The 14,267-nt window shown below is 40.6% G+C and overlaps 1 protein-coding gene across 2 annotated transcripts; it reads left to right on the top strand.

Annotated features, from left to right (window-relative positions):
- Positions 1–9,302: 9,302 nt before the first annotated feature.
- On the top strand, positions 9,303–13,300 carry LOC4351058 (magnesium/proton exchanger 1-like). 2 transcript variants are annotated; one of them, NM_001423232.1, is made up of 9 exons: positions 9,303–9,418; positions 10,196–10,614; positions 10,695–10,870; positions 10,956–11,074; positions 11,187–11,335; positions 11,439–11,560; positions 12,204–12,420; positions 12,511–12,640; positions 12,748–13,300. In NM_001423232.1, the coding sequence occupies exons 2-9, from the start codon at positions 10,254–10,256 to the stop codon at positions 13,043–13,045; spliced, it is 1,572 nt and encodes a 523-aa protein (NP_001410161.1). In that variant the 5' UTR covers positions 9,303–9,418; positions 10,196–10,253; the 3' UTR covers positions 13,046–13,300. The 2 variants fall into 2 exon arrangements, with proteins under 2 accessions (NP_001410161.1, XP_066161162.1); XM_066305065.1 differs by lacking the exon at positions 9,303–9,418 and adding an exon at positions 9,714–10,089 and having other exon boundaries at positions 12,748–13,123.
- The last annotated feature ends 967 nt before the right edge of the window (positions 13,301–14,267 follow it).

Genomic DNA, 14,267 nt, shown 5'->3' with positions numbered 1-14,267 from the left:
GAGAGAGACGAGGGGTTCGTGGGTTTTAGAGAGGAGGAAGACGATACGAGTACTAGTAAATTTCCTTTTTTTTTCTTTTCTTTTCAGATGATTTTAAAATAAAAAAATAGAAAAAAAAATGCACGTCTGTTGCAACATGTGAAGTCTAGTTTAATCTTATTATTGTTATGCGGTTTAGTTAAAAGTGAAATTAGCTGTGAGAATTCACGTGGATGTATATTCTTTTAAGAAAATCAGAAGTCGCAGTTAGGAGTCCGATCATTTTAAGTTAGCATAAGAGCTTTTCTAAAGAGATTTCTTATACGACTTCTACAGTATTTTAAAACTAATGAATAAATTAATAAATAACGGCAAAACATCTAATTTTTATAATTGTAAAGAAGAGAATTGGGCATTGAGGAGTAATTGGGCCTGCATTTTTACTGGGCCTTTCAGGATAGGCTGAACTGGGCTGATTTGGCATGCCCATTTGATAAAAGTAAATGCCCATACTATCATTTCCCCCTCGAATAACAAGTCCATCTTCATATATTACTGTTTTGTTTTTTAAGTCAAACCTATTTAGGTTTCATCAAGTTTATAGAAAAATTAATAATAATATCTATAATACCAGATTAGTTTTGTTAAACCTAACTTTTAATATATTATGGTCGTGTGTTTGTTTTGGGTAAAAAAATGTTACTATATATTTGGGTTAAAAGTTTGATTAGGAAAAGATCAAAGGGTCTTTTATATAAAACGAAGAAAGTAGTAGAAATGCATGCTTGTTTTGTTCTCACTTTTGAGCCCTATCAAAATTTGACATTACCAAACATATTAGACGTGTTCGGTTGTGTTTGCTGCCTATGGATGCGAGCCTGCGATAGCATTGGAAACGACTGTAGACAACAGCGGCCAGCGTATCCTGTCAGCCCCATTGTTACTACCGCTACCCAATCAAATTTAAGTGGTTTCAGAAAATTGCGTTCTTAAAAGCTATACCAAAATAAATTTGGTAAGGTTTCAAACCAAATGCATTCAAGACTATCAGAATTTGCAAACCAAATGCAAACCAAAAGTGTTAAATTTTGGTAGGGTTAGTTGAACAGCAAACCAAACATGTCATAGATTCCATTTTTGAATGAAAAGAAAATGAATTGCAAGATTAAACTCCCATTCCAGGGAGAACAAGTTCAAATCCAAGGAAAAGGTATAAATATATCACGTGGAAATAATCCCGCATTCTTGGGACCAATGACAATGATGCAAGAAAATGAAAAGAGGAATAATGCCCACCACCAAACACTGCTAATGGCCAACCTCTTATATGCTCTCTTTCAAATGATGGTGATGGTGATGTGTACTCCTGCTATATGCATGCAACAGTGATTTGGTGATACGGCAATGAGAAATTTTATGATGTTACCTCATTAGTTAAATCCACCTAGACACCTCAAGCACCCCTTAATAATAATCATCATCATTATGGGCTTGTTTAGATACTCTAAAATGATAAAAGTTGTACCGTTTTAGACCATTTTTTTGATAAAATGGATCTAAACACTAGTAACAAAAAGTAGACAAGTTGGCATTTGTCATTTAGGAGTCTATAGTAGCAAATTTAGGCAAGAAAAAAGTATCAGGCCCCGTGTATAAGAGAGGCAGCAACAATTTGGTAAAACTTTACCATGCATCTAAACACCAACTTATAAAATTATAATGCCAAATTTTTTGTCACTAAAACTTTTTAAAAAAAATTGCCGCAGCAAATTGATCTAAGCAGGCACTGTATATTTAGTCTCACCATGCGAACGCAACATTATTTTAAAGAAAATGATCACTGCTTTCGGCCCTACCATATACTATTCCATCCATCCTTTAATAAGTGCCCTTCTAATATTCCAGTTAAATTTTATCTTAAGTTATTAACAGTGTATATCTAGAATACTTTTTTCTCCAACAATCCATCATTTAATTTTATTTCCATCTTATTATCTCTAACTCCCCTTTCACTCTCAACACGTCCAATTTGGTCAATTATTTGCTCTTCAGCTTATCCGTTAGTCAAAATTTAAATTTTGAATCTTTAACTTTACAGTTGATTTTGACTCATTTTATTCATAGTTTGTTTTTAGCATTAGCTTATACTAAATCGTTAGCAACACACATACAGTATAAAAGTTTACCTATAAATTAAGAGGCCAATAAACACTTTAAGGCTTATACTACTCCCTCCGTTTCACAATGTAAAAATTTCTAGCATTACCCACATACATATAGATGTTAATGAATCTAAACACATGCATATATATAGATTCATTAACATCTAAATGAATATGGACAATGCTAGAAAGTCTTACATTGTGAAATGGAGGAAGTACTCCCTCCGTCCCATAATAGGTGACGTTTTTGACTTTTTATTTGCAACGTTTGACCATTCATTTTATTTGAAAAATTAGTGCAAATATAAAAAAAGATAAGTCATATGTAAAGGACTTTTGATAATAAAGCAATTGACAAACAAAATGAATAATAATTCCAAAATTCTTTAAATAAGACGAATGATCAAATATTGACAAACAAAAACTCAAAAAGACAAATAATATGGGACGGAGGTAGTAGTAGTCAATTGCAGCCAAACCAAAATGACACTCAATAATTGTGGCTGTCACTGTCTTTACTGTTCTTGTAATAAGGAAAGATCTCCTAAAAATATGGAGCAGTACTAAATAAAAATATGGAATAGTACTAACATGGAGTGTTGACCTGTTGCTTCTTCACAGGTCACTCACTAAATTTAGAAAAATAAAGATAAAACAAAATGGCACGACGGCCACGCGATGATGCGACATCAAACATGTCAAGGAGTAGGTGTCATCGTCAATTGCAAATTTGCAATAGTACTGGAGAAAACTACGGGTTTTGATTTGACACAGCAATTTACATTTCGCACATGAACACGAAACACACGACGGCTCTTCCCTTCACATGAATGAATTATTTTGTGATGTGTGTGTGTGTGGAAGGCCTGAACTTGAGCAAAATTTCGTTGGCTATAGCTTTCAATTCTCCATCTCGACAAAATTTCTCTAAAACGAAATTAAGCAGGGTAAGTGATCATTTGGTGTGTGCCGTTCTGGTTCTTCCACGTTGTTGCTGTAGAAAATTAGAGGCGTGCTGGACAGTTTGGAGCCAAGAGAAAGTTGGAGGTGACCATGCATGGACAGATTAGTTGTTGTACATGACACTAATTGTGGGTCATGTGTCTGATAATGATGCCTCCCCTTCACAAATCACATGATATGATTTCAAACATCGACTTAACTTTTTCTTTCTTTATTTCTTTTTAAAGCACGCACACCTCTAGGAGAGTTAGCTATTCTTTTAGAAAAAAAAATATTTTTAACAACATACAATACAAACTTAAGCAATCACAACACGCAGACACTCACCCATATAAAAGTACACACTACCCTTATAAGCAGTTCTAAAAGACTGGACTGACATATTTTAAGATTGATGAAATCAACATCTCACTGTCGACGGGTAAGTCGTTTACCACTGAAAAAATAGCCACAAATACAAGCAGCCGCATAAACTCGGGTGAGCTAGTTTCACTGTTATTATCATTGAGTTTGCTTATGTACTACTCCATCGGAAACATAAGGCACACATAATTTTAAAGAAGTCAAAAATTTTACCTTCTTCTAATAACTAAACAAATAATAGTATATATACATTAATTCCATAACTGCTGAGGATATATGAGAGTAAAAAAATCAAGGGAAAATTGAAACCATGCCATTATAATTTTGCAAAATTTGAGATATGCCATCTTGAACCACATGTCATTGACTCATGTGGGTCCTATATGTCATTGAGATACCGATGGTGACGGAGCGTGGGGCTCCTCACCGGGAGACCGCGCAGGCCCCCCTTTGCCGGTTCGGCCGGGGGCGCTAAGTGAGGTTCTTCGCCCTCGATCTGAGGAACGTCAGCGAGAGAGGAAGTGCACAAGACACGGGCGACGTAGACAGGTGCGGGCCGCTGAGAAGCGTAACACCCTACTCCTGTGTTCTGGTGGATCTGTGTGTGAAGGAATACAGAGAGCCGGAGAGCGAGAGAGAGTTCAGGCTCTAGCCCCCCTTCCTCTTTTTTCTCCCCCTCCTCCCCTCTCTCTCCTAGGCCTGGGCCTCCTTTTTATCTGGTCAGGGGTCACCACATGGGCCTCCAGCTGCCTAAGAAAGGAAACATGTTTTTTACAATGAGGGCTAGTCTACAGCCGGAAGTGACCTCTGACAAGCAGAGCACACGCCTCCTGCCCCGCTCGCCAGCTTTCCCGGTGGACGCCCATTTCAACCTTCATTCAATGGCCAGCGACTTCCTTGCCATGCTTGTGCTGAAGCCTGGAATGGATCTGACCGGGACTGACATACCAACTCCAGGAGTTAGCACGTCGGCTCCGGCTAGGGACGAGAGCCAGGAAGCTCTCATCATTCCGACGGGACGGGGCGAGGCGTGTGACAGGCCGCCTGTTGCCACCTAACCCGCGATCTGACCGGTCTGTGACCGGTCACACACCGCGACCGGTCACGGACCGGATAAGCGTGCGCTGCGCCGCATTAAATGCGGCGTGGCGCGCTCGTCCAACCCGCTATAAATGCGGTTAGGTGAGTCCCGCTGTGCTTACCTAACCCACACACGTGGCGCCAAAACCACAGGGGGTCGGGGCGCCCCAGCCCTCGGGGCCGAAACGGGGGCGCCCGATCCCTCGGGGCCGACACGGGAGCGGCCCGACCCCTCTGGGAGACAGAGGGAGGGGTGGCCACGTCACCCTCGGGCCCGACCCCCCCCCCCCCCCCCGAGGGGGTCAGGCCACGTGGGTGACCGCGGCTACCCAAGCCTCTAGTCATGATACCCCCGGCCCCATGTCACCGACAGATGGCATATCTTAAACTTTACAAAAATTATAATGGTATGGTTCCAATTTACCCTAAAACCCAACGGTATAACGTTAGACTGTGTTACCAATACACACGCCATATATTTTAGGTGGGAGGGTAAGAAAAACATTTTTTTTTTCAATCTTTAAATTTTCGCCACTGATTTTCCATTAATTTTTTTTCGCACAATTCATATTTTCCTTTTCATGCTTGGTAACTCTTGCAGTTTAATTTCTCAGTATCTCTGTAAGGATTTGTTGGTTGAGTAATACTACCTCCGTCTCAAAATAATTGCAATTCTATGTTGTTTAGCATATATTAAGGTTTGAGAAGAAAGACTATGGTGTCTCTCATTAAATGGTGTTTATGTGAGAGTGGGAAGATGGTTGAGGGTAAAATAGGGAGAAATTTGAATGAAATATGATTGATGGGGCAATTAGTACTCTAGAATTACAATTATTTTGGGACGAATTTTGAATCCTAGAAATGCAATTATTTTGGGACGGAGGTAGTATATTCTTGCTCTTCCCCGAAAAAAAATATTTTCATTGCCTTTATTATTATTATTATTATTATTATTATTATTATTATTATTATTATTATTTTGGCATGTTGGCCAAACTGGATCACTGGAAGGAACAGAGCAAGAAAAAGCATGAAAAGGAAAGAGGGATGATGGATAGTGTGAGAACTGAGAATATAGGTGTCCAAACGGGCGGCACGGCCCGGCCCGGCACGGGCACGGGTCCGGCACGGCCCGTTTCGGCACGGCCCGTTAGGCACGGCTGATGAAACGGGCCGTGCCGTGCCGGCCCACGTGCCGAGCCGCCGGCCCAAGCACGGCCCGTGGATGGCCGGGCCGTGCCCGTGCCGGCACGGCACGCCTACGGCCCACGGGCCGTTCGGGGCACGGCAGCCCGTGAAGGCACGCCGGCGGCCCACGGGCCGTTCGGGGCACGGCGGCCAGTGCACAGTGTTTTTTAAAAAAAAAAAAGCAAAGGAAATGTATAAGGAAAAAAAATTAAAAATGGAAATAAAATGTTTAAAAAAAAGTAATGATTTACTCATGTTAAAAAATGAAAAAATGGTATTTAAAAAATGGAAATAAAAGTTTTTTAAAAAAAGTAATGATTTGCTAATGTTAAAAAAAAGAAAAAATGGTATTTTTTTGTTGTGTTGAAAAATTTAAAAATATAGATTGTGATTCATTATTTTGAAATAATTTAAAGATAAATCCACACTTGCGAAAATATTGCAAAAGAATTTGTTAAAAATAGTAATGACCTTTATTGATGTTTATATCATTACAGGATACAATGATACATGCTGCCTCGTTAAAAACTTTGTCATGTAAAAACTCATAGGGGAAAATGAGAAAACCATGACAAAGAAAAGAGTACAGCTCAAAGGTCAGAACTACTTCTAACAAAATTCTACTGGGGTTGGTCTGGATCCAGGTAGAGTTGCTCGAACTGGGCGGCCAATTCTTGGTTGTCCGCAGTGTATTGGGCATGTTGTCGAGCAAGCTCCCAGTCTTTAACGCTTAGTAGCATTTCGACGTGGTCGCTGCGCAGAGTCGTCCTCCGGTCTTCGATGATTCGGCCGCATAGACTGAAGGCCGATTCGGAGGACACCGTCGACACGGGCACCGTCAACACATCCCGTGCTAGTTTTGAAAGCACAGGATATGTTATCTTGTGGTCATTCCACCACCCGAGGACGTTGAAATCTTGTGCTTCGTGGTGGATGGCGTTGCTGTCCAAATAACCGGACAACTCTTCGGCCACAACATGCGAAGAGGCGTCTCCACTTGTAGCCGACGAACTGCCACCACCTTGGATTGAAGACGATCCACCCCAAATCCTACCCCACTGTATCTTCTTCTTACCTGTAGTGGGGATAGGAGGGGGTCTCTGCTGGCGAACTTCCTGAAACTTTACTTCATATCTTCCAAAAACCTCATATAATTTACGTCTAACCTCAGTATAAAAAGAACTATAATCTACACCTATAGTATCTCCAACAAGTGATAAAATAGCAGACAATCCCCTTAATTTACACCTAGGATCTAAAACAAAAGCAAAAGCATACAACATAGGTATATTTTTCCAATATTTCAAATATTTTTGTTTCATGTGAAAGACAGGTTCAGTTAGAACGTCATCATTTTCGTATTCTTTAAATAAAGTAGCAATTTCAAGAAGGTTGTGCAAAATTATATTAGCAGTTGGATAATAAACTTGTGACAAAGTTAGAGTACAATCATAAAAAGTTTCTAGAAATTGGTGAAATTTTTGGACAATTGCCCAAACATGCTCGTTCAGTACTGAAGACCCGTCACTGTTTCTTGGGCCACCACGTGACTGAACAAAATCAGAAAGTAAACTACTATAAGGTAAAACAACTTTTAACATTAAATACGTTGCATTCCACCGATGCTCTGCATCGGTGGCAAACTTACGAGCTTTCACACCGGCCGCATTGCAAAACCTCTTCCATGCAGCAATCCGCGGGTTAGAAGCAGTTAACCACGCGATTGCTTGACGAACAGCATCGATGTGGTCACCTACCCTCTTCATGCCAGTCTTAACAATCAAATTAATTATATGACATGCACAACGCTGATGGAGTAGAAAAGATTGAGCATACACACAAAATAAAGGTTGCAATATTTCAATAGCCCTAGAATTAGCAGATGCATTATCTAGGGTGACAGCAAATATTTTATCAGCAAGATTAAATTCATTAATTACTTCCCTAATTCTTTCAGCTATGTTTTCTCCTGTATGTGAGACATCTATTAACCTAAGCCCTAAAACTCTCTTTTGTAATTGCCAATCATCATCAACAAAATGAACAACTACGCTAAGATAATCCTCTCTAGCTCTACTACTCCATATATCTGAAGTAACACTAACAGAGAAAGTACATGTACTAAACAGTTCCTTAAGTGCAGTTGCTTCCTTGTGATAAACATTCTCTAAATCTCTAGTTGATGTTTGCCTACTCACAGCTTTAAACCTAGGGTTATGAGATTGCTGAATGTAATGTTCAAAAGCAGGGGACTCCCCAAAGTTCAGGGGTAAATCTTGCCTGGCGATTAACCGGACAAGAGATTCCCGAGCAACCATGGGATCGTACTCCCAACTGCGTACCGTAACGTCTGGGTTTACCATAAGTTGCTGCTGCCGGAGTTGTATTCCTTGCTTCTTGGCACACGACTCCGCATGGCGCTTGAGGTGACCTGTACCACCAGAAGAACGAGCAGATAAAATTTGCCTACATATTCTACAACGGGCTTTCGATACCTCCCTTCCGTCGGGGCATGTTTCCTTTATCTCGTCGAAGTTTTGCCACACACCGGAGGTTCTCGATCTCTTCGAGCCGGTGTGTGTCGAAACACTTCCGCTCGCGGTTCCGGAAAATCCTTCCGAAGCTGTCGCCGCCTGAACCGGTACCTCCTCAACGACAGCCGTATGAACCGGTACCTCCTCCACAGATGGTGGAGTTGGAGCCGATCCGGAGGCATCGTCAAACCCCGACATGTAGTTGGGGTCGAAATCACCCAAGGTGAACGACGGCGACTGGTATGGAAAGTTCGGATCCATTCTGAAAATTTAAACCGACATAAACAAATTTTCGAATATTTATTGAATTCACAAACACAATACAAATAATACACAAATTTGAATATTACTTACATCTTTCCAACCGCGAGCTCTTCAAACCTCTGCGATCAAACTGTTGAACTACGAAACTAATTTTGATTTTTGACAAAATTTGAGCAAATTTTGTCAAAATCAAAAAAAATGCACACTTGAGAACAAAGAGAGCACTTAAAACACTTGAGAGCACAAGATGAGGAGTGTGGGATGAGGAGAAATGGCTGGGGTTCATGCCCTATTTATAGGGCGAAATTTGAGATTTTTTGGAATTTTTTATGAATTTTTTAGTCTCCCAACGGTTATTTTCAAATTTGAACGGTCAAATAGCCGTTAGTGCCACGTGGCGCCTTCCCATTCGACCGCCGCCCTGCCACGTGCGTGCGCCGCTGGCCCGCTTTCGGCCTGACGGGCCGCCGGCGAAACGGGCCGTGCCGTGCCGCGGGCCGTGCCGTGCCGTGCCGCTACAGTAGCCGTGCCGTGCCGTGCCGGCCCGCGGGCTCGGCCAGCGGCCCAAGCACGGCACGGCTACTCGTGCCGTGCCGGCACGGCCCGTTACTGTAGCAGGCCGTGCCGGGCCGTGCCTGCTACAGGTTCGGCCGTGCCCCGGGCCGCCCGTTTGGCCCGGCCCGTTTGGCCACCTCTGACTGAGAAGCATGGGCTCACAGAAAAGGAACCATCTGGCTTTTAATAAATAAATAAATGCAGTAGCAAAGGTGGGCTTCTGCTTCCTTCATCCACACCAAAAGCAAGAACCCCAAGAACCGCAGATAAAAAGGGGAGCAAGAAGAACTTTGCTCCGATCCGCCGCCGCCATCTGCTCCCTCCACCCCGGTAATCTGCCACTCCTCACTACTTGGTTTTGTTCATTCATCTTGGCTTCCAAGTTTCAACATCCAACTCTCTTGGGGAAGGGGGGAAAAATCCCTCCTTTGTTTCCTCTCTCCAAGAAGTTTGGGAGGGATCCCCTTTGATCTTAAACAAATGCCCAAGTTCGTCGCATTCAACCTTTCCGGATCTCTGTAGGGGTATTGATAAAAAAAAAGATAAGAGATTTTTAGGGAGTGGCAAAAAGGAGTGTTTTTTTTAAAAAAAATTTTGGTCAACTTATTAGGATTAGTGTTGTTTAACACATCCATCGATGAGGTGGCATCTAGCAATTTTGTGGTTACTCGATCCAGTGCTTCAGTTGTTCGAATCAGTTCCTTGTGATATCCTCGTTTTTTTTTATTGCTCTCATTTGCTGTTGTAATTCAGGATTTTTTATCACCTGATATATATATCTAAATTTATTCCCCTGTTACCAATTTTTCTCTCCATGAATCGTTCGGCAACGAGATCATTGGAATAATTTAGTTTTTCTTCACGAGGTCTTTTACCTTTGCACTGTTTGCTAGCCTTCCAGACTACTCCTGTTTGGTTTGGTGGTGAAGTGGTGAACACCTTTTCATCAAAAAGCCAAAAAAGTTCTTTTAAGCTTGACAATTTATTAGTTGCTGAACTAGGTAGGTTGATATTGTACTGTAGTAGCCATTATTTTCTCCTGTTCATAAGCTAACATTTTCTTGATGTTAGTATTTCTGATGGAAACTGGCATTTGTGTTGTAACAGGAACTGGGAATACTGCAGTTCTCGTCTTATACTAGGCTACTAGCACTCCTCTGATCTGATGGCCAACATTAACATGGCAGATACTGTTCCTTCCTGTGATACTTACCTGTTGTTCAATGGAGAAACACTGCTTCCAATTGGTGTCCGTGCGTTTATTTATACCGCTGTCCTCGCGTACTGTTTTATTGGTCTATCCGCGATCACTGGCCGGTTCTTCAAATCGATGGAGAGCATCATGAGACACTCCCGGGAGGTTGTCACAGTAGACCCACACACAAATGCTACTATTGTCAAGCATGAGAAGGTGTGGAACTACACTATAGCGGACGTTGCTCTCCTCGCATTTGGTACTAGCTTCCCTCAAATTTCACTAGCAACGATTGACGCAATCCGAAATCTGGGTCAGCTGACAGCAGGAGGTATACTTTGATCACCTCATGCAAATGTTTGTTCCAAAGCATCCGCAATTGTATCTAATTCGGTTTCTTGTGATTTGCAGGTTTAGGTCCAGGTACCCTTGTGGGTTCTGCTGCATTTGATCTGTTCCCCATACATGCTGTTTGTGTGGTTATGCCAAGGGCAGGCTCTAAGAAAAAGATATCTGATCTCGGTGTTTGGTTAGTTGAGCTGTTCTGGTCATTCTGGGCATACATTTGGCTGTATATTATATTAGAGGTAAGCCATACATTCTCATCCTGCTATCTAATTATAAGCACTAAATCCAGCATTAGGTCATATTAGTACTTTTCGCTGTATACAGGTGTGGACACCTAGAGTGATCACCCTCTGGGAGGCCTTGCTGACAGTACTGCAATATGGACTGCTTCTGCTTCATGCATATGCGCAGGATAAGCGCTGGCCATATGTGTCAATCCCTTTGTATGGTCCTAATCCCTTAAATAATCGTTCCTTTTATCTAATCTTTCCTGTGGCCATGTACAAATTAAGGATGCACTTTCCTGATGCTTCTAGTTTTATTTGCTGAAAACAGGGCAAGAGGTGAGAGACCTGAAGATTGGGTTCCGGCGGAAGATGCTTCAGTTGATTATGATGATAACTATGATGGGATTGGGGATATACTCCCTGGCCAGAATGAGGATATTGTGGATATATTCTCAGCGCATTCTTACAGTAATGAAGGTAATCAATTTCTGGTTTTTTTTCACTCACTATTTTCTTTACTTCGTGTAACAATTCTTCGGGGTTCGAATTATTCTGAAAGTAGTTTCTTATTGCCTTTCAGGGTATCACCATGTTTCAGAAGAGGATGTGGAAGAATCTTCAACAGGTCTTACATTAAAGAACAAATGGGAGGATACTCACTGGTTTTCTATTTGGTGGCAACAATTTGTTGATGCTGCAACGGTAATTTAATTCACTATCACTCTATATATTATACCTTGCCAATGCCATTTCCTGTTTAAATTAGAATTAATGCTCAGTTATTAGATCAATGTAGTTTGGCAAGGGTACTTTTGTGAGGGGGTACTTTCTAAACTTAATTTTGCAAGCCAACAAGGACATAACAATGACAAGATATTTTTTTAATGAGAGTTATGGTGGATTGAGAAGGATGTTCTAGACTTTATAAGACAACTGCAAAACTTATTTCTAGTTACGCATTCAGTGGAACTACAGGGGTGTATGACTTGGATAACTTATACAGTCAGGAGAACTTTATCTGTTGAATATCATCACACCAAATCAAATTTTATGCCGCTCTTGTGCTGTATTCTTGTGTTATTGGTTTACCATTTCTAATATATCACCAAAGGCAAAATAGAATAGTAAAGCATATTCTTTTATCTTTGTTTAAGAGTGTTTACCACAAGCCTAACAGTGTACAGCCTTCAGTTGATGAATCCTTCTTAGCAGATTTTAACATTGAATTGAAACCTAAGTCGCACTCGTTTTTAAGTCTTTGAAGTACATTGATTTGAACTGAAAGTAACAAAAATTGCTACAGCATTCCCATTGGTTATAAGTGATTTTGTTATTATGTGAGCAGTTGGAGAGTTCAGTGTCAAGAAAGATGGATTCTACCTGCTTGAGAGTCATCGGAATCTCATGGAATTTAATCATTGCACCTTGGAAAATGCTATTTGCTTTCGTTCCCCCTTATGAAATTGCGCATGGCTGGATCGCTTTTATTTGCTCACTAATCTTCATAAGTGGTATTGCTTATGGGGTTACTAAGATTACAGATCAGATAAGCTGTGTCACAGGTTGGAACATGCTCCTGTACAAGTTCAATTTATCATCTGTCAAGGGTGTAGCTGCTTGCTTGCTGATACAAAATCTACTATCCTGTGTAGGAGTAAGTCCATATGTTATAGCATTCACAGCACTGGCTGCTGGAACATCATGGCCTGATCTAGTTGCAAGCAAGATAGCGGCTGAGCGTCAAATCACCGCCGACTCCGCAATCACCAACATCACTTGCAGGTACATTTCTGCACATCTCCTCTCCAATTAGTTGTTCATGCCTACCTTCAACCTTTTGTAAATTTATCTTATCGAGGCGGGATAAACGGTATATCTTATTTCCACAGCAATTCGGTGAACATATATGTCGGCATTGGTGTTCCATGGTTGGTGGACACAATGTACAACTATTTTGTCTACCAGAAGCCCCTGTACATAGACAATGCTGCTGGCCTCAGCTTCTCCCTTCTGGTCTTCTTCGCGACGTCATTCGGTTGCATCACGGTTTTGGTTCTTCGTCGCGTCATACTTGGCGCCGAGCTTGGTGGCCCTAGGATGTGGGCTTGGGCAACATCAGTGTACTTCATGATCCTTTGGGTTGTCTTTGTTGTACTTTCATCCTTAAAAATCTCTGGAGTAATATAGATTACCTACAAAGTATATATAGCTGTAGTTCTTCATTCTTTTCTATATCTATCTCTTATGGTTTTCTTTTTATATATACATGGCCATTTTTACACACAGGAAATGTAGAAGGCCGACCAAAGTTAGTCATCATATAGGTACTGTACATATATACATTACATGTGCTTGATCGATGTATTATTTTTGTAAGCTACTGCATATTCATATAATGAAAAGCTTTTCTGCCTGAGAAAAAAGAGATGTGCCACTGATTACAATATTATGCTCTTTCAGAGAGTATTTTCACCTCAGAAGAGATTTTGTTTTTCTTCTTAATCTTCCTGACAACTGTATGCCTTGTTCCAAGAAGGCCGACCAATCGAGCTTGATGGAATTCTCGGAACATCTTTTGTGGTTTTGCTAGATTCAAGACCTGGAGTCAATTGAACCAATGGATTCAGCGTGCTCCTCATCCAAGATACTCCGTATGCTGTTATTGCAAAAGCTAAACAAAAGCATGACATTTCCAAGATTTGTCATCCCATATGCGGGGAAAATATACAGTCCAAACCACATATGTAGTGAAAACTTGGAAACTACTGTTGGATCGAGTAATTGACGTCCGAGATTCATCCACATCACCATAAGTTAAAATTTAACTCCCAGTAAAATTTTAACGCATGAGTGAATCCGTGAGTTAAATTTTAACTCATGGTGACGTGGACGAATCTCGGACGTCAATTTCTCGATCCAACGGTAGTTTCCAGGTTTTCACTACATATGTGGTTTACACTGCATATTTTCCCACATGTGTGCAGCATAAAAGATTTTCAAATCAACCCTGTTTGACATGGCTCCAATGCTTAAATTCTTTAGAGAAAAAACAGAGTTTGTAGATTAAATTAAAGTGGCATAATCTTTTTATTTTGATAAAAAATATTAGCAAATATCATACCCTAATATTCTTAGCATAGTACTCCATCCGTCTCACTTATTAAGGTACGATCAAACTTGGCATAGTCTTCAAAAGTTACTTTTGGACTTTAAATTTGTCATATATTATAATGTTTCTAGCAACAAAACCATAGTCATATGAAAGTAAATTTAAATGATAATCCAATGATATTATTTTCATCAAATAAAATTTAATTTATAATAAACTATTTATTGATTAAATATTCAAAGAGTTGAATATTAAAATACGTGTGTGCCTTAGTGAGTGGGCCAAATTAATTAATGGAGT

The sequence above is a fragment of the Oryza sativa genome, chromosome 11 (genome assembly GCF_034140825.1).
Source record: "Oryza sativa Japonica Group chromosome 11, ASM3414082v1".
Taxonomy (NCBI): domain Eukaryota; kingdom Viridiplantae; phylum Streptophyta; class Magnoliopsida; order Poales; family Poaceae; genus Oryza; species Oryza sativa.
Note: the sequence above shows the minus strand (reverse complement) of the source record. Positions and strands in the feature narration are given on the sequence as shown.

Excerpts from the sequence above, each read along its gene's own strand:
- LOC4351058 (NM_001423232.1), top strand. The coding sequence starts at position 10,254 with ATGGCCAACATTAACATGGCAGATACTGTTCCTTCCTGTGATACTTAC. Across the intron at positions 10,871-10,955 it reads GGCTGTATATTATATTAGAG|GTGTGGACACCTAGAGTGAT; the intron begins GTAAGCCATACA and ends CGCTGTATACAG. Across the intron at positions 12,421-12,510 it reads TCAGATAAGCTGTGTCACAG|GAGTAAGTCCATATGTTATA; the intron begins GTTGGAACATGC and ends TATCCTGTGTAG.